Here is a 21,929-nt window from a genome sequence, read left to right as displayed (position 1 = left end):
AGCATTGAGCACAGTGGGGAAAACAGACACTACATACTCAAATGAGGATGATGGAGCAGACGAGGGAACTCCAGCGCTGCAGCCTGCCTGAGCCCTGACACCCACACGTCCTCCCAGCAGCCCCAGGAGCTGAGGAAACTGAGGCTGGGAGAGGGTCTCAGACGGCCAGCACAGAGCAGGTTTACAAACCCCGAGGCTGATGTCCCAACTGTCACTGGTGCTGCGACCCTCCCGGCTTCCTCTTAGAAGGTGGGAATGGGGCCAGCCGCAGTGGCTCATGCCTGTAATCCCAGCACTTTAGGAGGCTGAGGCGGGCAGATCACCTGAGGTCAGGAGGTGACCTGGCCAACATGGTGAAATTCTGTCTCTACTAAAAATACAAAAATTAGCTGGGCGTGGTGGCGCACACCTGTAGTCCCAGCTACTCGGGAGGCTGAGGCAGGAGGATGGCTTGAACCTGGTAGGTGGACGTTGCAGTGAGCCGAGATTGTGCTACTGCACTCTAGCCTGGCGACAAAGCAAGACTCCATATATATGTAAGGCTGGGCGCGGTGGCTCATGCCTGTAATCCCAGCACTTTGGGAGGCCGAGGCGGGTGGATCATGAGGTCAGGAGATTGAGACCATCCTGGCTAACACAGTGAAACCCCGTTTCTACTAAAAATACAAAAAATTAGCCGGGCGTGGTGGTGGGCACCTGTAGTCCCAGCTACTCAGGAGGCTGAGGCAGGAGAATGGTGTGAACCTGGGAGGTGGAGCTTGCAGTGAGCCGAGATCGCACCACTGCACTCCAGCCTGGGCAACAGAGCAAGACTCCATCTCAAAAAAAAAAAAAAAAGGATGGGAATGATGAACCACACTGCAGGAGCTGCCGCATGGCACAAAGGAAAGAATACTCTCGTCTCCACCTGCCAAGCCCTCCCACCTCGGGGCTTCTCTACGCACCCTTGGCCTTCCGAGGTCTCAGGGCTCCCCTGCAGCTCCCAGGGCCCTTTCTGGGTGTGACGTATTTTCTCTGTGGTCCCACACCTCCTGCCCCTCTGGGAATTGAGCCCTCATGGGCGGGCACTATCCCCCAGAATAGGAATTTGTCCCATACTGTGAGAGAGTTTTTTGTGTGAATGGTGCTGGATTTTCAGCTGCTGGTGAACACTCAGGTGTGCCAACAGTGCCCTGACTATGCGAGGACAACAGCAATCATCCCCATCGTAGGCCACCGTGCCAGACCCTGTCCTGCAGATCCCCTCTGAGGCAGAGCTGGGGCAGTGACAGCCTGAGCCTCAGTTTCTCTGCTGTGAAGTGGGCCAACGACAGCTCCTCCTTCATGGGATGACCCCATTTGGAGGATCCGGGCAAGCGCAATCCTGCTGCCCTGCCCATGCCCACTCACTCCTACCTCCTGTCCCAGTGGCAGCCTGGCTGGACAGAGCCTGGGGTCTGAGCTGGCCTTCCTTCCACTGCCCTTCTGGAAATAGAGTGGCCACACTGCCGCAAGCTGACTATGCTGTGGTCAGGATGAACTCCCTTGGCCTCCCAGGGTGGCCGCCACATGCTCTCGACCCCCAGGCCCCCAGGTGGGCAGTGCTGAGGAATGAACATATGGAGAAACAGAGACCAAACAACCACTTCAGTCATACAACAGGTGGGGGCCCGCCTAGCATCTGGCCAGGGCTCTGGGCACTGTCCTGCCCCCAGCCCACCCCCTGCCACAGGTGGCACAGATGGGCCCATGAGTCAGCGCACGTTCATCCCCTTTGTGCCTCCTCCAGCCCCTCCAGGAGTCTGTGCTCTCATAACCCCCATTTCCCAGGCAGGAAAACCTAAGGTCAGGGAGTGGGAAGCCCTGTGTCAGCGTGGCCCGCAATCAGGGGAACCCCGGACTCTCTGACGCTGTTACTAGGGGCGCAGCAGGCGCTGTGCTGGAGCGATCTGCGGTTCCCAGGGCGAACCCCGCCTGGGAAAAACCCAACGTGGGCGCCAGCGGCAACGCCGGCTCGCTTTCATGCAGTTTGCCTGGTGGCCAGGGAAAGGTCGTTCTTGGCCTCATTTTGTGGATTAAAAGTGTCCGCGACGGAGGTTCAGAGCAAGACGCAGGCAGGGTCCTCTGGGGCCATCGGCGTCGCGCCCCCTCCCTTGTGGGGCCCCGCGAGAGCGTCTCAGGCCCGAGAGGTTGGGGTCGCCCCAAACTGCGCGCTCTCAGCGTACAGCCTCCACGCCCCGGGCCCGCCCCGGGTGGAGGCGGAGTCTGGGGCAGCCGCTAGCCGCCGGGCGGGCCGGGGGCGGGCGCGCAGCTGGAGCCTGCGGCTGAGGCTCGGGCGCGCTCAGGCCCGGATCCTGGCGGCCTGGGCGGCCGCACCATGGACTCGGGAACCGAGGAGTACGAGCTCAACGGCGGCCTGCCTCCGGGCACACCCGGCTCCCCGGACGCCTCGGTAAGAGCTTCCCCCCACCGCTGCATGATCTTGCCAGGCCCTGTCCTTTCGGGGCGCGGCTCCCCGGGCACCTGTGGGCTCCGGGCCGAGTGTGCGCCGCGTCCGCACTGCAGAGTGGTGGGAGACGTCCCGCTCTAGGCCAAGTCGTTCCCGCCCCATCAGGGTCAGAACGATGCCCCCGGGAGCTCCAGCCACCCCCGGCAAGTGGGCGGGACGTGGGGGCGTGGGGGCGCAGGGCGGGCTGGCGTCCCCAGCCCCACTAAGCAGCGCCCGCGCTTGGCTGCGCGGTGGAGGGGGCCTCGGCGCAGCTCCTCGGGCTAAGGACTGCCGGCGCCCGGCTTTCCCGACCTCCCCCCACTCTCGCGCGGGCCTCTCTAACTTCAGCCTCGCCGTGCCGGCTCCTCCGCGCACTTTGCCCGGGGGCGGGCGGAGGGGAGTCACAGCCTCCGGGCTCCAGACCAGCTGCATGCAGACAGTTACGTCACCCCACGCTGACCACACAATCTGATGCGTGCCTTGATGGGGGAACTTGGGGCCCGCTGTGGTCCCTATTCCACTCACCTGCCTTGAGAAATAGAAACGTCACACAGCCTTCAGTGTATGCCCCCACCGGCCCTCCAGAGCTTGCCCTGCCCGGCCTGGGAGGGTTGTGGGCAGGGGGCAGGCCCTGGTAGTGGTCCCGCTTCAGAATTCTTCATCCCAGGACTCGGCACTTACTGAGCACCTTGTGTTTGTTGCAAGGTCCTGGCATGGCCCTCTGGTGACTTGTTTACTTTGAACATTCTTTCCTTTTCTAACCCCCTCAGGGATGGGGGCAGGGAACAGCAGCCTGTTGGGTTTTTCCAGGCCTCTCCATGGCGTGGACCAGACTGGGGCAAAGACACTCTGCCCACTCGCTGGTGAACAGTCCTAGGCCGGTGCTGTGGGGACAGGCCATGTTCGGGGAGGTGGGGCCCCATGAGCCACGGGATAGGATGGCCCTGGGGCTGCATGGACACTTGTTCCTAGGTTAGAGAGGAGCTGTCGCACTGCAGGACTTGACCGGTGTGCGGGACCCCAGCGACCTGGCCCTACCCCAGTGTGTGAGCACTTTGGAGCAATAGGCAGGGGCCTCCTCTGGCTGTGTGTCCTTGGGAAGTTGCCACACCTCGCTGGGCCTTTCAGACATGGTCTTATAAAGAGAGAACAAAGGGTCTCTCCTGCCTTCAGGGAAGTGGGGAAAGCAAGTCAGGTAATAAACAGGGCAGTGGCTTGGAAGCGCCTTGGAAAGGGAGGGATACTGCACCTCCCCCAACCTTGACCTTGCCCGGGCAATGCCCTCCACTCAGAGCAGTCTCTGCTCACTTCTGCGGGCGGCAGGATAGGCTGTGCCTCCTGAGATGGGTGCATCTCAAGCCCAGAGGAGATTGGGTTGGATTTGTTCCCGGATCACTGTCTTGGCTCTGGGCACCAGAGGGAGAGAGACACAGCCCCACCCCACCAAGCCGCGGTTGGAGAGCAGCCCAGCCCAGACAGGGCAGGAGAGGCCAGAGCAAAGCAGGGGGTTCCCTAGGGGCTGGGAGCCCATTGTGGGGGGCGGGGCATGGTGGTCAGGGAAGGCTTTCTGTGGAGGTGGGGACATTGGTGCTGAGCCCTGGAGGGCGGGGAAGGTGGGTGAGCAGATCTGGCTCTCTGAGATGTGTGGAAGGACATCTAGGCAGAGGGAACAGCGGGAGCAAAGGCTCAGAGGCTGGACCACAGAGCACATGAGGGCCGGGTAGCAGGTGGGGGGATGGGAAGCCAGGCCGATGGGAGGGGCCTTGCAGGCCTGATCACGGTCTGGTGTCCAGGGAGCTGTGGAAAGGCTATGAGCCAGTGTGAGGATGAGCACATTTCCCCTTGAGGGGTAGAAAACTTGGAGGGCCGCTCTGCTCACCCAGCCTGGGGGCCCAGGACCACCCTACACACCTGTTCCTCTTCCCACCCTCAAGACCTTGCTTCTCCGTTTCTTGGGCACATCATGTCAGCACTCTGTGCCTCAGTTTCTCATCTGTGAAATGGGTGTGGTTGCGGTGCCTGCCACAGAGGGTGGTGAGGACTCAGTGGCTGATGTATATGAAGTGCTTAGAGCCAGGCCAGCACTCAGTGCCCTCATCCTTCTGCCTGCCACGGAGACCCTCTCCCACTGGTGACCCCTGGCAGTGGTTTGGAGAGGGCAGCGCTTTGCCCAGCTCCCTCAGTTTCCTTTTCTGTAAAATGGGGCACAACTGCTCACCTCCCAGGGTGGACGAGGCTCAGGGAGGAGCCACACGTGGAACTCCGACCTGGGTGGGCTCTGTTGGGCCACGCCCGTGGGAAGCTCTCAGGTCTCCCCCACCCCGTGTGCCCTGCGCCCCTGTGGCCCTTCATGTGAGGGCCCCCATCAGTGTCCAGGGATTGAGTCAGCTCACTTGTGGCTGTCAGCAGAAGGAATAGTAAACAACAATGTTAATGTGAAAATGGCCTGAATCTGTTATCCCCAGGGTGTCTCAAGGCAGGGAGGTGGTGGGGATGGGGTTAGGACACGGCCATCTGGTGCCAGCTACACCTTCCTGCCCCTCACAGCCCGCAGGTTGAAGGTTCCTGGGGCCACATCTGGGCCGAGAGGCATGGTCCTTGGAGGTAGGTAGCTGTGCCCTGTATACCTGCCGTCTGGGCCGTGCATGGCCTCAGCTGCCCAGGAGGAGGTTTGCTCGTTTCCTCATTTCTGCTTTCCTGGCAGATCCTGAGGCTGGCAGGGTCTGGGCCAAGTTCTAAAAGGCAACCCTAACATGGTCTCAGGGCCACTCGTGGCCAGTGCTGAGTCCGCGGGAAGTGGGTCTGCCTGGCCCAGCTGCGGTGGGAACCCCGCCTTCCAGCACTTCCTGCTGTCTTGCTGGGGTTTCCTGCCAGGAACACAGACATGGAGCTGGGAGACCCTCTCAGGGCCTGCTTCCTGGGCTGGCCAGTAGGAGACGGTGCAGGGCTCCAGTGCCAGGCCCTGCCTGTCTGTGTGGCATCTGGGGAATGGGCACAGCAGCTCATGCCCACACTGGTGGGTCAGACAAGGGATGCTGGAAGCACCAGGCAGGTCCTAGCATATGGTGGGGTAGAAGAGGGGTGCCTGATTTTCAGGTCGCCCCACCATCTGCCAATGCCTGCTGAGTCCAAGGGTTAGGGCCAGTGAGCAGGACAGGCTGCGAGCAGCCAAGGTGTAGACTGGGACCCCCCAGGCACCCAGGGCAGGCACCTCGTCCCTGTTGTCCCCCTGGGTCCTGCTCAGCACAGGAGAACCTGTGCCCCAGGCTGTCCTTTCTTTGCAGTGTGACTGTTTTGTGAGCCTGTTCAGCTGCTTTTGAGTCAGTGGAGTTGGTCGGGGAAGCAGAGTCTTTCAAAACAGTGAGAGCCAGGCATCAAGGAAAACAGCCCTGCCACCCACTGCCATGCGCTCCACCAGCCACGGGGCATCTGAGACCACCCCATTCAGTCCCCTCCACATCCTTGTCTACCCATTTTACAAATGAGGAAACTGAGGCATAGAGTGGTCAGTGTTGAGGCAGGACTGGGGAGGTAAAGGAGGTGCTGTGGCAGCTTCCAGCCCTACTCCTCACAGGCCCTTGGAAAGGGCGACTGATATGCATCACCACATTTGTGGGCCCACAGCCCCCGACCCTGTCTCCTCCCATCCAAGCCCTGGGTGAGCCAGAGCACCCATTATGCTATGGCCAGAGCCAGGCCGGTGGATGCAGCAAGCCTGGTTCATATCCCACTTCTGTGCCAGCCCCTCCTGCCTGAGCTGAGGATGCTCACTGAAGTGGCCCTAGGACCGACCGTGTGGCCCAGCCCCAACACAGGCAGCCTGCAGTGGGGAGGCCAACCATCCACAGAAGGTTGCATGAGGAGCCAGCCACGCCCCTACACAGAGCTGACCTCCTCACCAAGCCTCCCTCCTAGCTTTCAGAGGAAAAATATCTGGCCTGGCCCCAGGCCCCGAGTGCTGCTGAGGTTCTGGGAATATATTAACCAGGGTGTTTATTCCCTGCCCTGCCCAAGCCATGGGCACTGGTCTCAGCAGGGCTTAGCTCCTGGCAGCTCCTGCTGGCTGGTCAGGACCACAGGGCTCCCTCACCTGTGGTAGCTGGGTCCCCCGGCCACCCTCAGGCCCATCCCAAGATAGAGGCAAGTGCCCAGGACTGGGGGAGAGTGGGATCGTCCTCCCTGGGACCCTCCTGTGTGGTGGTCAGCTCAGGGCTCCAAGGCCCAGAGCACCAAGGTTAGGGACAGGGAAGCAGACTGGCCCTGCTGCCCTCCCCTCCACATGATGCTCCCAATGTGGCCTGCTGCCTGGGGTGGTTGCCAGCTATGCTGTATCCTGGGGCAGCCCTATGCTTTGGGACACACAGTCCTGGGAGGTGGCTCTGGGAAAACCTCCTCTGAGCTGCAATCTGCTGGTCTGTAGAATGGGAGAGGAACACAGCCTCTCCCTTGGTAAGCAGAAGTTTCCCAGGTGCAACCCTAGATATACGGAGCAGGAGACTGAGGCCAACGGAGGGGGAGCTTGCGTCAGGGCCACGGGCTGGGCTGTGGTGAGCCAGGGCTTGACCTGCATGCAGAAGCTTCCCTAGCTGCAGGTTGGACAGGAAGCAGATGGCCGGATGGGCTGGAAGTGCCCTTCACCAGCAGGGGTGCATGGTCAGGGCATTTGCTGGCCACTCGGGGCTCAGAGGCCATCCTGGGGCATCTGCTCCACAGCCTCGTGGTACACATGGGAGACTGAGGCACAAAGTGGGGCTAGTTGTCCGGACACAGCTGGAGCCTGAAGCAGGGAGCCATTGAGAGTTCAGCCCCTAAGGGACAATGGCATCAGCTACCAGAGCTTCTGAGCCCCGGGGCCTGGGTTCAAATCCTAGCCAAGCCCTCACTTGCTATGTGGCTTTGGGTAAGGAACCGCCTTTGCTGGGCCTCAGTTTACCCACCTTAAATGGGCATGAGGACAGCAGGGGCACAGGCTCCTCGTGGCTGGGGGTGCTGAGAGCTGAGGCTTGGGGAGCTGCAGGCTCTGCGCAGATGGTGCTTTTTAATGGATCTGAGTGTTCCTCGTGACTGCATGGCTGTGAAATATTTAAATGGTTCTGCAGAGCTCAGAAAAAAAGGGAATTCTTCCTCCTGCCCAGAGGCCAACACAGTTAGCCTGGGCTTGTGTGTCTGTTTATGTACGTGTGCATATGTATGTATGTGCATGTGTATTTGTGTGTGCTGTATTGTGTGCACATGTGTGTCTCACGTCTATGTGTGTCTTTCTGGGGGATGTGTGTTTCTGTGCTTTTGTGACTAGGAACACGCACATATATGTGTAGATGCCCCCAGAAGGTGGAAATCCTCACGGGGTCTGCACGTGGCCTTCTCCCAGCACCAAGTCCTGGGATGGAGACCCGGATGAGCATAAGGGTGGCCTTGAAGGAAGGCACTTTGGCACTTGAGGTTTGTGAAACTTAGGAGCACATGCCCACTGTGGCCAGCAGCCCCTGGGACACTGCACCTTGCGGAGCACACGTGTGATGGGGTGTGGCCCACTGGGCAGCTTTGCAAGAGCAGAGCTGGAGACGACCTCAGTGCCAGGCACAGGCCCTTGTGTCCGGGCTGTCCTCACCCAGACCCTGGGCAGCCTGGGAGGAAGCCCCTAAGTGGACAGTGGTGGGACAGGGACTCTGGGAGGTGGCTCTGGGCAAACCTCCTCCAAGCTGCAATCTGCTGGTCTGTAGAATGGGAGAGGAACACAGCCTCTCACTTGGTGAGTGCCCTGGCTGTGCTGGGGCCTGGGGGAATCCCAGGGAGTGCAGCGTCAGGCCCAGGGTGGGAGAGGCAAAGTAGACACCCCATAGAGGCTTCGGGGTATGCATGGAGTGACCCAAGAGCACACCAGGGCCCCAGGGACAGCGCTGCTGGGTGGCCCAGGTGAAGGCGGCTGTCCCTGTGCGCACATGTGTCCACGTGAACTTGCTACTTAGAGAGCAGCTGATGCTGAAGGCAGGTTGTTGGAATTCCCAGGCCCAGGTGTAAGCAGCAGAGCCCACCAGTGTCCCCTGACGCCCAGTCTCTTCCTCCTGGGCACATAATTTTAGATGAAACTGAAAAACACGCAGCATGAAAGCAAGGCCCCTGCCCTCTGCTGGTTCTGTATTGGCTGCCTCGTGTATTTTTCCAGCCTGCAGAAAGTCGATGCCTGGATGGATACCATGTCCGCCCCTCCCTGTGGCCCTGCGGCACCCCGGCCTCCCGGCCTGCATCTTTCATGAGTCTGGAAACAGGATCTCCCAGAGAGGGCCCCAGGAGGTTGGCTGCCAGCAGTGGGTTCTCACAGCTGCCTCCAAGCAGGTGACCAGTCCTGGGAGGCTGTGGTCTAGGGCCTGGCAACTCAGGGGCTCCTGTGGACAAAGGGCTGGGCCAAGGGGCTGGCAGGTTTGTCCTGAGTGACTGAAGAGGGGCCCCACCAGGGCAGCTTGAGAGGGGCAGACTCTTGCTCCAGAGAAAGAGGAAGTTTGGTACTTAGCTTGGAATGAAGGGCCAGCCCTAGAGAGGACCTTCCTGTGGCAGGAGAGAGGGCCATGTCCTGCCAGGGGAAGTCCTGGGAGGCTTCCTGGAAGCAGTGGCCTCTGTGTGGGGCCTTGGAGCTTGAGAGTGTCTGGCACCAGGGAAAGGCACTGGGGGCTTCGAGAGAACTGCAGGGGGCCCTAACCAGATAGGCCCCTAAGGCAAAGAGGATTCCATCAGAACTCGCATTCCCATTTTATTACTCTGGGAAGTAATGGGGAAGCTAAGCTCCACTGTATGTCGTATGCTGAGGCATCTATTGAGCCTCTGCTGTGTCGGGGCCGGGCTCTGGGTGGCCCACCTCAGTGAAGGCTTGCTGCTAATGGCCGAATAGTTCTGCAAGGCCTGTGCTGAGGCCTGGAGGCGAGTGGCCTGTTGGGCCCCAAGGCTGGGAGGTTGGGAGGTGGCAGGGGCGATCTCAGCCCTTAGGTCTGGCCCAGGAGGACTTGTTTCTTGCCTGGGCCGGTGTGCACAGATCTGTCCGCCCACACGTCACTTCCTTTCCTGGCATCAGGAGCTCAGACTCTGAGGGGAGGGGGAGAGGAGGCCGGGGGCACAGACGGGTAGGGGCGGGCAGGGAGGAGCAGCCCCGCCTATGGCAGGAAGGGGAGGATCGGGCAATGCTTTCCAGTGGAAAATCAGAGTGCGTGTGCTGAGGTTGCTATGTCGTTTCCTTTCTCTCCAGGACCGTATTCCTAGGGGAGGTTTTATAAAGGCTGAGCACATTCTCGCAGCCTCTCCTTAGGGTAATAAGCACTTCTGTCTGAGCACTTACCAGGGGTGGGGGCAAGGGAAGCCCTCACCTGCAGGGCCCGGTGACCCCCAGAGCCCGACTCAAGCACAGCCCTTGCCCCCCTCCCCCACCCGCCTTGCTGACCATTCCCCTCCCTGCAGCCGGCCCGCTGGGGCTGGAGGCACGGGCCCATCAACGTGAACCATTACGCCAACAAGAAGAGCGCAGCCGAGAGCATGCTGGACATCGCGCTGCTGATGGCCAACGCGTCCCAGCTGAAGGCCGTCGTGGAACAGGGCCCCAGCTTCGCCTTCTATGTGCCCCTGGTGGTCCTCATCTCCATCTCCCTTGCGCTGCAGATCAGCGTGGGGGTGCTGCTCATCTTCCTTGGTAGGTCCCCAGGTGGGGGCAGCCGGGCCACCTGCTCACCTTGCTGGCATCTGCTCGCATCCCCTGGGACAGGTGCCCACCACCTTGCACACTTGGCTCTCAAGGAGCTGCCAAGTTCCTGGCCCTCATCACCCAGACATGCAGTCCAGGAAGTGGCACCCCCCCTCCCCCCGCCCTGCACTTTGGTTTTTGTCTTGTTTTGCTTTGTTTTGTTTTTTGAAACAAGGTCCCCCTCTGTCACCCAGGCTGGAATGCAGTGGCGCAGTCTTGGCTCACTGCAAGCTCCATCTCCTGGGCTCAAGTGATCCTCCCACCTCAGCCCCCAAAGTAACTGGGATTACAGGCGCTCATCACCATGCCCGGCTAATTTTTGTATTTTTTGTAGAGATGAGGTTACGCCATGTTGCCCAGTCGAATTTTTGAGCTCAAGTGATCCAACAGCCTCAGTCTCCCAAAATACTGGGATTACAGGCATGAGTCACCACGCTCGGCCTTGTTTTGTTTTGTTTTGTTTTGTTTTGTTTTGTTTTGTTTTGTTTTTGAAACCGGGTCTTGCTGTGTCTTGATCACAGCTCACTGCAGTCTCAACCTCCCAGGCTCAAGCGAGCCTTCTGCCTCAGCCTCCCAGGTAGGCTGGACCACAGCTATATGCCATCATGCCAGCTAATTTTTTTATTTTTGGTAGACACGGGGTCTTGCTATGCTGCCCAGGCTGGTCTCAAACTCCTGGGCTCACGTGATCCTCCTGTCTCGGCCTCCCAAAGTGCTGGGATTACAGGTATGAACCACTGTGCCTGGCCCCACCCTGCACTTTGAAAGAGCACAGAGTGGGGTCAGGGCCTGGCCTGTGGGCATTAGGGCAGGTGTTTCACCGGGTTCTTGTTGACCCATGCCATGAGATGGCCTCAGTCATGCCAGTCCTCACCTTCTGGGCCCAGGGTCCTCTTCATGGCTGCGTAACCTTGGGCAAGTGGCTGAACCTCCCGGGCCTCACTTATAAAACAGGCATCATAATAGAACTGCAGCTTGTGGCAGGAATCACTAGATTAAGGCATGCAAAGGGCTCAGTGCATTTGCCCAAACCTGGCCTTTGGTTGACGTCCATAGCTTCAATTCGTATAAGGAAAATATGGGGGCTACAGAAGGTGGGGTCATAGACCGTGGGGTTGCCCAAGCCAGGGGCACTGTTGTCCATGTTTCAGCAAAACAGACGTATTTTTCTCTGGGCGACAAAACTCATCCTAAATGCGACTGAGGGCCCTGTAATGTCCCAGGACAGCTTGACCGCTGGGGTGGGTCCCCTTCCACTGTCCCAGGCTGGGGCGCTGCGTCTGGGCTGCCCTTGGCACCATCCACTCCTCTCTTGCCCACAGTCAAGTACGACCTTAACAACCCGGCCAAGCACGCCAAGCTGGACTTCCTCAACAACCTGGCCACGGGCCTGGTGTTCATCATCGTGGTAGTCAACATCTTCATCACGGCCTTCGGGGTCCAGAAGCCCTTGATGGACATGGCACCCCAGCAGTAGGACACCCAGGTGAGCTGGGAGATGGGGCGCGAGGCCTGCAGTCCTGGGGTTGCTCGCTGTTGGAGGCTCTTGCAGTGTGGTGAGTCCCTGGCCGGCCAGCCTTGGACACCTTCTTAGGCCATGGGCATCCTCGTCCACATCTACAAGGCCAATGCCTGGCCACTGCCTTGAGGCCAGCCCTGCCACTGGTGCTGGCCACCTGGGGTCCTGTGGTGACAGTGTTTAGATGGAATGTGTGTAGGAGCCACCATTTGAACATCCTGGAGAACTCACTTAAACGTAAGATTTCTATACATTCAGAATGTCTGTCCGAAAAAAAAAAAAAAAGATTTCTGGGTCAGGCGCGGTGGCTCATGCCGGTAATCTCAGCACTTTGGGAGGCTGAGGCGGGCAGATCACTTGAGGTCAGGAGTTCGAGACCAGCCTCGCCAACAGGGTGAAACCCCGTCTCTACTAAAAATACAAAAAGTGGCCAGGCATGGTGGCACATCCCTGTAGTCCCAGCTACTCAGGAGGCTGAGGCAGGAGAATCGCTTGAACCCAGGAGGCAGAGGTTGCAGTGAGCTAAGATCGTACTACTGCACTCCAGCCTGAGCGACAGAGTGAGACTCTGTCTCAAAAAACACCCAGAACCCAAAGATTTCCGGCTTCTCTTGATAAGTCAGGGGCTCTGCACCCCTTATCAGCTCCACTTAGCAGGTGAAGCTTCCTCCCAGCCCTCGTCTGAGAAAAAGGGACCTTGGTATGACCGCCTGCCTGACATGCCCACCTCACTGTGCCACTCTGACCAGGACGGTGGGATTCAGGATCTTGTCACGTGGAGCCCTTGTGACTCTTCAAGTCTGCCCCTTGCCGGGCCTCGCAGAATCTGTTAGCTGCCTGCCTTAGGCTGGACCCTGGCTGTGTGCAGGATGCAGACTGAGGCTGTCTCTACAGGACGAGGCACCCAGTGTAGGAAGACTTCTCACACCACATACAGCCTCTCCCTGTGTCCTTGCTCAGAGAGGGTGAGCGTCTGCCCAGTGACACAGCCTGGGAGCAGGATCCACAGGAAGGCCTGGGATGCAGCCATGGCCAGGGCCACATGGTGCACACACTACAGTCCATGCAGCCAGGCCAGGGCCACACACCACAGTCCCCGCGACCTTAGGCCTAGGGGTCACCCCTCCGGTTTGTAGCAGAGGTGGAGGTGAGTTGCTAAGGGAGGGGTGGGCACTCCTGGCAGGTGGCCATCTCTCCACCAGTGGTGGCCCCTGGCAGAGTAGACAGGAGCAGTGCTCTTGGGGCAGAGCGCCTGTGTGTCAAGGATATATAAAAATTTCCCCAGGCCAGGCGCGGTGGCTCACGCCTGTAATCCCAGCACTTTGGGGGGCTGAGGCAAGCGGATCACCTGAGGTCGGGAGCTTGAGACCAGCCTGACCAACATGGAGATAGATACCCTGTCTCTGCTAAAAATACAAAATTAGCCAGGCGTGATGGCGCATGCCTGTAATCCCAGCTACTCAGGAGGGTGAGGCAGGAGAATCGCTTGAACCTGGAAGGTGGAGATTGCAGTGAACTGAGATCACACCATTGCACTCCAGCCTGGGCAACAGTGTGAGACTCCATCTCAGGAAAAAAAAAAAAAAATTCCCCAAGAGGGCATAGTGAGGATGAGGTGGGGCGCTGGGGCCAGCAGCTGGGTTGGGAGCACCCTGCATCCACCTGGCCTCACCCCTCCCCACACGGGGGCCAACGAGTGACCGCTGCTCGTAGTGGCCCATGGCCTCTCAAGCTCCCCTACCACACCCATGGCCATTCCCCCAGTGGGATCACGCCAGCCCCCAATGTCCCGGCCGTGGAGCCTGAAGTCACCCTTCTGAAAGGACCTGGATCTGGGCGGCCCCATGTGGGGTCCGAGTCACTGTCCAGATGCTGCCTCCAGTTTGTAGTTAAGTTGTCCTCTTCCAGAACACCTAGATGTCAGCTGCTCCCTGGCTTGGGCATGTGGCCAGGCCATTTATTAATCACCTGCTGTGTGTGCTGAATGCAGTCCCTAACTCTCCCAAGCATGAGTTATCTGCCTGCCGGGAAGAGGGTGCTGCGTCTGTGGGCCACGTGGGGACCCAGCAGTGGACCTTAAGGCTGTCCTCAGAGGCTCGGAGGCCAAAGCTGCTGTGTGTCCTGCGTGGAGCAGTCAGAGAGGTCTCAGGCTTCGTGGGTGGCTATGGTCACAGCTGCCCAACCCGAGCCCCCCATGCTGGGCCAGGCCTCTAAGTCCTGGCAGTAACCCAGCCATGCTATATTCATTCCATTTTCAGAGGGGAAACTGAGGCATGGAGTACTTTGACACCTCTCATGTCAGAATCAGGCTCTTCTTCCTGAGTCTGGGTGTGCAAATGGCCCTGACACTTGGGGCTTGTCACAGCCTGGCTCAGAGCCTCTCCTCTCCCTCCTTCCCAGGCTCAGACCCTCTCCTCTCCCTCCTTCCAGGCTCAGACCCTCTCCTCTCCCTCCTTCCCAGGCTCAGAGCCTCTCCTCTCCCTCCTTCCAGGCTCAGAGCCTCTCCTCTCCCTCCTTCCGGGCTCAGACCCTCTCCTCTCCCTCCTTCCGGGCTCAGACCCTCTCCTCTCCCTCCTTCCGGGCTCAGACCCTCTCCTCTCCAGCCTTCCGGGCTCAGAGCCTCTCCTCTCCCTCCTTCCAGGCTCAGACCCTCTCCTCTCCCTCCTTCCGGGCTCAGACCCTCTCCTCTCCCTCCTTCCGGGCTCAGACCCTCTCCTCTCCCTCCTTCCGGGCTCAGAGCCTCTCCTCTCCCTCCTTCCGGGCTCAGACCCTCTCCTCTCCCTCCTTCCAGGCTCAGAGCCTCTCCTCTGTCTCCTTTCCAGGACCCTGGATGCTGCCTGCCCTGCAACTCAGCTGCCCGACCCCAGGAGTCGCCATACCTGTGAGGTGTCCACCTCCCTGCACATGGCACTACCCAGACTGCCAGAGCCCAGGCTGGCCTCATCTGCACCATGTCCCCGGACCAGCCCTTGCTCTGACTGCAGCCAAGCACCACGCAGGAGGCCACTCTTGTCTCTCAGCAGCTGTTCCCAGGAGGCAGCTCCCTCCTGGCACATGGGGGCTGGCCACAATAGCCCAGAGGGTCAGAACTGGACAGCTGCAGAGACCTGTGCCCAGAGAAGGGTCTCGACCCACTCAAGGACACACAGCAGGTCCGTGGATGGGCTGGATGAGTGACCAGGGCCAGCCTCTGTCTCAGGACATTCCAGAAGGACAAGGAGATGTCTCTCCCTCTCCCAAAGCACCAGCGTCCCTGCCTCCCGTGGGCCCTGTCCGGGTTGCCCTGGTGACCCCAGCCTCTGTCCACTTCCTAACCCAGGGACCCTGCACAGCCAGAACTGCCTTTGGCCCTACGGATGGCCACTGGCTCTGGTCTTAAGTGCCTGGGCTTGGTGGCCATCAAGAGGGAGCCAGTCAGGCCTGTGAGGGCCATAGACCTTGTATATACCCTGCACCAGCAGTGACCGGGCAGAGCCCAGCCCCCTCCATGGGGATCCCAGCACCCACTTTTCTAATCATGAATGAACAATAAAGCCCATGCTCTTTGTCGGGCTCCACATGCCATCTCCCTGTTCCCGGGGCTGGACCGGCCTTGGCCTCCCTGTCCCCTTTCCAGCTGCCCTGCAGGGGCGTCAGAAGCACACGGTTCTGGCCAGGGCCGCCTTCTCCAGAATCTTGGCTTGGGGAGCTCTTTGGCTCCTGACATCTCCTGGGGTGAGGTTTGGAGGCACAGAGGTGGAAGCCTGAGGTCATTGGCATCAGCAGCCCCTAGTGACCTCTGACCCAGGCAGGGTCAGGTGGGGAGCAGCGTCGTTTTCCCCCTCACATGTTTCCAGCACTGTTTCCTGTCCCCGCCTGTGGACAGGCCTTGAGGTGCTGCCCCTGAGTCTCTCCTCTACCAAGTTTGAAGTTGCTGCTTCCCCGCAGTGGTGTCCAGTGATGCCTGTGGTCAGCGGGGACATTCTCTGGGCACAGGGGAGCTGGGAGCCATGCCGGGACCAGGCCCTGGACTCTCAGGGCCCACCTGCCCCACAGGACCCCTCACCCAGTGGAAACCTGGCTCCCGGGCCGCCAGTGTCTGGCGCTTCACTCTCTTCTCCTTGGTCCCCCATCCTTCCCCAACCCCCCACTACCCATTCTGTTCTCCCCATCGCCCCTCCCAGCCCCAGCCCCTCATCTCCCTGGATGTGGAGCATCTGGTGGCCTGAGGTGGGAGTGGGGCCAGCCTGCCCCATCCACCATCCCGCACTGCCTCTGCGTCCCTGCTGTGGGTCCCCCGACCTGGCCCCTCCAGGTGAGGTACCTGTGCATCTCCTGCCAGCCTCTGCCCTTTACTCCTCCAAGCAGCCTTCCAGGGGCACAGGGGAGGGGGCAAGGCCTCCAGCACTGCCGAGGCCCCCACTTACTTCCTCATCACTTTTCTTCTGTCCCCATCTGGGCTGAGCCCCGTGACTTGGGGTGGCTCCAGCTCCCGTTCCTCGGATGGATGAGTGGCCCCCACCCTGCAGTCCTGTGTCTGGGCTGACATCAGGTCTGCATAGCCCCATTGCTGAAGTGACAGAAAGCAGAAGCACTCCTGAGTGAGGGGGTCTAACTGGGCTCTGCTCTAAAGCACTCCCGGGGGAAAACAACAGCAACTACTGAGTAGGTGGACCGCGTGGATGCCGAGAAGCTGAGCTCGTGGCACTGCTCTCTCCGCTTTTGTGTTTGTCCCATAGAGGGTTTGAAAAGTAGTTGATATGGGAATGAGTTCTGAGATGTGCTGAGTTGAAAAGGAAGCTGCGAAGGTATATGGTGGGTGCGAAATGTGCTCTTGACAGGAGGCACTGTAGCATTGGCCGCAGGTTGCGTGGCCAGGGCTGACTCAGATGCATGCCGCCCAGCGCTTGGTCCCTGATTTGGCCGTGGCCTGCAGTGTGGGCTGGCTGGCAGCCAGGCAGGAGGGAGGGCCCCCCGTGTGCCTGGCCTCACACACCAGCAGCCGGATGTTGGCCAACACATGTCTTAGCTCCTCCTTTGGCCAGGAGAGGAAGTTCACTGGGACCGAGGCGGAGGGGTGAACCCAGATGACTGTGCTGGGCCCTGGGCCATCCCCAGTTGGATGTGTGCGCCCTGACCCCCTGCGGTCCCAATGCCCAGGTGGCCTTCCCTACTCAGACGCCCATGCTGGCCGCCCCCAATCTCCCTGCCCACCAACTCCCAGGCTTATTCACCAACCACTCCACCAGCTCTGACCCTGACTTCTGGGGTTCCCATCTCAGTCCTCAGCCTGTGCTGCTGCCCCCCTGAAGAGCATCCTTCCAGGCCCCCGTCGGCTGGCCGGGGCTTAGCTCTAAGGTTACTCCAGAGGCTGTCCTGACCAGTCTGATGCCGCCCCTCCCTGATCACTGTCTTGGCCCCATTACAATTTAGGCTCTGGTGCCTTGGGATAGAGTCACTGTCCATGTTGCCAGAGACAGTGCGGCCAGGTGGACTCTCCCCTGGAGCTGGAGTCTGAGTCCAGCCCAAGTCCAGGGCAGGCACTCCGAGAATGAGTGTTCTGCCCGCTGGGTCTCCTGAGGGCCAAGGGGCTCTGCTGGAGCTGGGGGCATGGCTTGGCACCCACATCCCTGTCTGTGCTTCTCCTACTTAAGGATCCTTTGTCTGACCTGGTTCTCCTACCAGATGCCATCACCTATCTGCAGCCTGTGTCCTCAGCACTGTCCAGCATATAGTAGGTGCTCAGTAAATGTCTGGGGCAGAACCCACTCACTTGCCTGTATGTGCTAGGCCCTGTGCACATGTCACAGCAGCCAAGGGACAGACAAAAAACAGGCCCAGGAGCTGCTCAGAGCCAAGCTACATTCTGGGAAGGTTTGACAGCGCCTATGGGGTCCTGGGACCTGATGTATCCACTCCAGCCAGTCCTGCCCGTGGATTCAGCTCTGTTCTCATGGGGGACCTGGAAAGTGAACAAGATGCACCCACGAAGTTGGGTGGTGGGTGGGACATGGAGGGACACACAGGGACCTCAGGAGGAATGGGCAGGGAGGTCAGTAGGTGACCTGGGATGATGGCGAGGGGCCATGCAGAAGTCTGGGAAGAAGGTTTGAGGGCAAGGAAGCCTGTGCACAAGTCCTGTGAGCTGGGCTGGTGTTGGGGAAGCAGTGAGGTGCGGGGGCAGGTAGGGGCAGTCGCATAGAGCTGGAGATGACCAACTGGGCAGAGTGTGATGGGAGGGTTTCTTAACCTCTTTCCTATAACAGACAGATTATTAGATAGATTGATAGATGGTAGATACGTGGATGGATGGATGGATGGATGGATGGATGGATGGATGGTTGGATGGATGGATGGACTGACGGATGGACGGATGATGGATGGATGGTCAGATAGATTAGATAGATTAGATAGATAGATGATGGATGGTCAGATAGATTAGATGATTAGATAGATTAGATAGATAATAGATGATATATGCTGGATTGTCAGATTAGATGATTAGATAGAGATGATTGATAGAAGCTGTTGTATTTGATGGAAAAGAGTAAAAGATGAAAAGATTGACAGATGAGAAATAGATGACATATGGATAGCTCGATAGATGATGGATAGAAGATAGATGTGAAGGCAGGCATAGATCTCAGTGGGTTGTTCCAAGGTGAAGAGGTACCGCTGTGCCAGCCCGAAGCCCAGTCTCGGCCCCTCACTCCCTTACAGGGATCCCTTGCTCAGGTCTCTTCATGGCTTAGGTGCCCTGTGCGTGTCCTTGACACTGCTTATTCCTGCCCACCTAAAAGCACTGGAAGTGTCTTCTAAGTCTTGTTGGATCTACAGGCTCCCTCTCCCAGGGCAGTGCTTTCTGTCTGGTTCATCCTTGAAGGACCTGGCCCATTCATTCCACATGTGCAGAGTAAGGATGAGGGCAGCTCATGTCAGATGAGTGGGGAGGCAACTGGACCTCCATTCAAGGTGCTGGGCCCAGGCCTGGTACGGCCAGGCAGGGAAGAGCACCTGATTCTGGGTGTATTGGCCATTTGTGACAGAACCCACGCCACACCCTACGCCCAGCCCTCCCCTCCGTTTCCTAGGGCCTCCTCTTCCACCCGTGTTCAATCAGAGTGGAGTGCCTGTTTCTTCACTGCATTATTCTTTTTTTTTTTTTTTTGGCACTGCATTATTCTTAACAATCATAGGACTGGGCCCAGCGTGGTGGCTCACGCCTGTAATCCTAGCACTTTGGGATGCCTAGACAGGTGGATCACCTGAGCTCAGGAGTTCATGACCAGCCTGGACAACATGGCAAAACCCTGTCTCTACTAAAACTACAAAAAAATTAGCTGGGCATGGTGGCACATGCCTGTAATCCCAGCTACTCAGGAGGCTGAGGCACGAGAATTGCTTGAACCCGGGAGGTGCAGGTTGCAGCAAACTGAGATCGCACCACTGCACTGCAGCCTTGGCAACAGAGTAAGAGATTTCTGTATCAAAAAAAAAAAAAAAAAAAGGGTCAGGCACGGTGGCTCATGCCAGTAATCCCAGCACTTTGGGAGGCCAAGGTGGGCAGATCACGAGGTCAGGAGTTCGAGACCAGCCTCGCCAACATGGTGAAACCCCCGTCTCTATTAAAATACAAAAATAAGCCGGGTGTGGTGGTGGGCGCCTGTAATCCCAGCTACTCAGGAAGCGGAGGCAGGAGAATCATTTGAACCTGGGAGGTGGAGGTTGCAGTGAGCCAAGCTTGCACCACTGCACTCCAGCCTGGGAGACAGGGCAAGACTCAAAAAAAAAAAGGGCCGGGCGCGGTGGCTCATGCCTGTAATCCCACCATTTTGGGAGGCTGAGACGAGAGGATCACTAGGTCAGGAGATCGAGACCATCCTGGCTAACACAGTGGAACCCCTTCTTTACTAAAAAAAAAAAAAAAAAAAAAAAAAAATAGCTGGCCGTGGTGGCAGGTGCCTGTAGTCCCAGCTACTCGGAAGGCTGAGGCAGGAGAATGGTGTGAACCTGGGAGGCGGAGCTTGCATGAGCCAAGATCGCCCCACTGTACTCCAGCCTAGGCGACAAGAGCCAGACTCCATCTCAAAAAAAATAATAATAAATTAGAGGTCCGAATGCTTTCATATTTTTCCTCTCTTTCTCTCAAATACTTTACTTTAGAGGAAACACTAACTCCAGGTGCTGTTGACCTGTTGTGACCGCAGGAAGCTGCCCCACCAGCTGCAGCCTCTGTGGCCCCCAGCCCAGCACGTCCTCGTCCTTCCAGCCAGTGAACAGCCGGGTTCTCCCATCAGCTGTCTTCAGGCCAGTTTTAGGCCAGTGTAGCCCACTCCCTCCACACCTGTGGCTGCAGTAGGTTCTGTGGAGACCCACCCCTGGTCCCTCACCCCCCTGCAAGGTAGTGCTAGGGTCCCCTCCCCAGATCTGATCAAGATTTGGGGTCCCACTGCAACCCCCATCCAGCACTTGCCCAGCCAGGCTGCGGGAGGGTGGGTGTTCCTCCACTGCCAGAGTCCCCATTCTCATGCTAACGTTACAGCTGGGGGGACCAAGGCTCTGGGCTGTGACATGACCCCAGCAGGCCGTGGTGACAACAGCATGCCCCCAGTACTCTGTCTCCCGAGTGCCCCTCAGGTGTGGGGGACAGTAGGGCGCACAAAAGGCTGGACCCCCTCCCAGATTCTGAACCTGTCTGCATGAGGGTGGGTGTCCAGGGCTCACCCAAGGAAGGCCAGAACCCTGTGGCTGCTGAGACCCAGGGTTTGTGCAGAGGTGTGAGAGGCACTGAGTGGGCAGGACCCCTGTGAGCCCTCTATGGAGGAGCCGCCGGCCCCGGTCACAAGGCACTGAGCCGGCAGAACTGGAAGCAGCAGCACAACAAAGCTGCGTCAGCACCCCCAAAACCCAGCCTGTGTTTGTAGTCAGCAGGGTCATTTCTCCCAGACCGGTACCGTGGATTGTGCAAGACCAGCTATACTTCCGGCCTCTGAGCTCAAGTGCCCTGTGTCCTTGCTGACCTGTGACAAATATACTCCTGGGTTCCACACTAGGTCCCCCAACACCCCTCCCTCACCCCTTCCTCACCCCCACCCTCACCCCTCCCTCACTCCCTCCCTCCTCCCTCAATTCCTTCCCTCACCTCTCCCTCACCCCCTGTCACCTCCCTCCTTCACCCCTCCCTCACCCCCCCATGCCCTCCTTCACTCTCCTTCACCCTCTCCTTCACTCTCTCCTCCCTCAACTCCTTCCCTCACCTCTCCCTCACCCACTTCCACCTCCCTCCTTCACCCGTCTCTCACCCCCCCACCCCTCCCTCACCCCCTCCCCCACCCCTCCCTCACCCCCTCCCTCACCCCTCCCTCACCCCTCCTTCACCCCCTCTCTCACCCCTCCCTTATCCCCTCCCTCACTCCTCCCTCATCCCCTCCCTCACTCCTCCCTCATCACCTCCCTTACCCCTCCCTCACCCCCTCCCTTACCCCTCCCTTACCTCTCCCTAACCCTCTCTCACCCCTCCTCACCTTCTCCCTCGCTCCCTCTCTCACCCCTCCCTCCCCCCAACTCCTTCCCTCACCTCTCCCTCACCCCCTTTCACCTACCGCCTTCACCCCCCTCACCCCTCCCTCACCCCCTTTCACCTACCGCCTTCACCCCCCTCACCCCTCCCTCACTTCTCCCTCACCCCTCCTTCACCCCCTCCCCCACCCCTACCTCACCCCCTCCCTCATCTCCTTCCTCACCTACCTCACACACCCCCTCATTCCCCTTCCTTCATCTCCCTCCCTCATCCACACCCCCTTCCTCACTACCCCTCTTTCCTTCACTCACTCTCCCTCACAATCCTCTGCATTTCACCTCCAGCTCTCCCACAACCCCTCCCTCACACCAAAGCTTTGGTAATGGGAGTTCCCTCGACCCCAGCATCTCCTACCAGCTCCTGCACAGTTCTGGATGTGAGAACAACATCCCATGTTCAGGTGTGGTAGCTTGGAGGAAACTGCTCTTCTTACTGGGATATCATGAGGGCTTCCTGGAGGAAGTGGCATTCCTGAAGGATGAGTTGATGAGAGGGGCTGGTAAGGAGTCCCAAGCCGAGGGAGCAGCACGGTTTTTGCCTGAACACCTGCAGCACAGGTGTGGAGGCGCAGGACACGGCCATCTGTGGGTGTAGTGTGGAAGCGGAGACTCAGGGCAGCCAGGAGGGCCTCATGTGCCCAAGGGTGCCTTCCCCTCCC

At 59.1% G+C, this 21,929-nt stretch overlaps 1 protein-coding gene across 2 annotated transcripts; it reads left to right on the top strand.

The window, feature by feature from the left end:
- The first annotated feature begins 2,063 nt into the window (after positions 1-2,063).
- NINJ1 (ninjurin 1) lies at positions 2,064-15,269 on the top strand. Of its 2 annotated transcripts, XM_031014766.3 has the most exons (5): positions 2,305-2,431; positions 8,634-8,803; positions 9,914-10,142; positions 11,516-11,679; positions 14,535-15,269. In XM_031014766.3, exons 2-4 carry the CDS (start codon positions 8,648-8,650, stop codon positions 11,668-11,670), a joined length of 540 nt encoding a protein of 179 aa, XP_030870626.1. In that variant the 5' UTR covers positions 2,305-2,431; positions 8,634-8,647; the 3' UTR covers positions 11,671-11,679; positions 14,535-15,269. The 2 variants fall into 2 exon arrangements, with proteins under 2 accessions (XP_004048327.1, XP_030870626.1); XM_004048279.5 differs by lacking the exon at positions 8,634-8,803 and having other exon boundaries at positions 2,064-2,431.
- Positions 15,270-21,929: the final 6,660 nt, after the last annotated feature.

Source organism: Gorilla gorilla, chromosome 13 (genome assembly GCF_029281585.2).
Source record: "Gorilla gorilla gorilla isolate KB3781 chromosome 13, NHGRI_mGorGor1-v2.1_pri, whole genome shotgun sequence".
Lineage (NCBI taxonomy): Eukaryota > Metazoa > Chordata > Mammalia > Primates > Hominidae > Gorilla > Gorilla gorilla.
The sequence above is the reverse complement of the archived record's forward strand: the minus strand, read 5'-3'. Positions and strand labels throughout refer to the sequence as shown.

Coding starts and splice junctions, on each gene's coding strand:
- NINJ1 (XM_031014766.3), top strand. CDS start 8,648: ATGCCTGGATGGATACCATGTCCGCCCCTCCCTGTGGCCCTGCGGCAC. Junction 8,804..9,913: donor TCACAGCTGCCTCCAAGCAG/GTGACCAGTCCT, acceptor CCCTCCCTGCAG/CCGGCCCGCTGGGGCTGGAG. Junction 10,143..11,515: donor GGTGCTGCTCATCTTCCTTG/GTAGGTCCCCAG, acceptor TCTTGCCCACAG/TCAAGTACGACCTTAACAAC.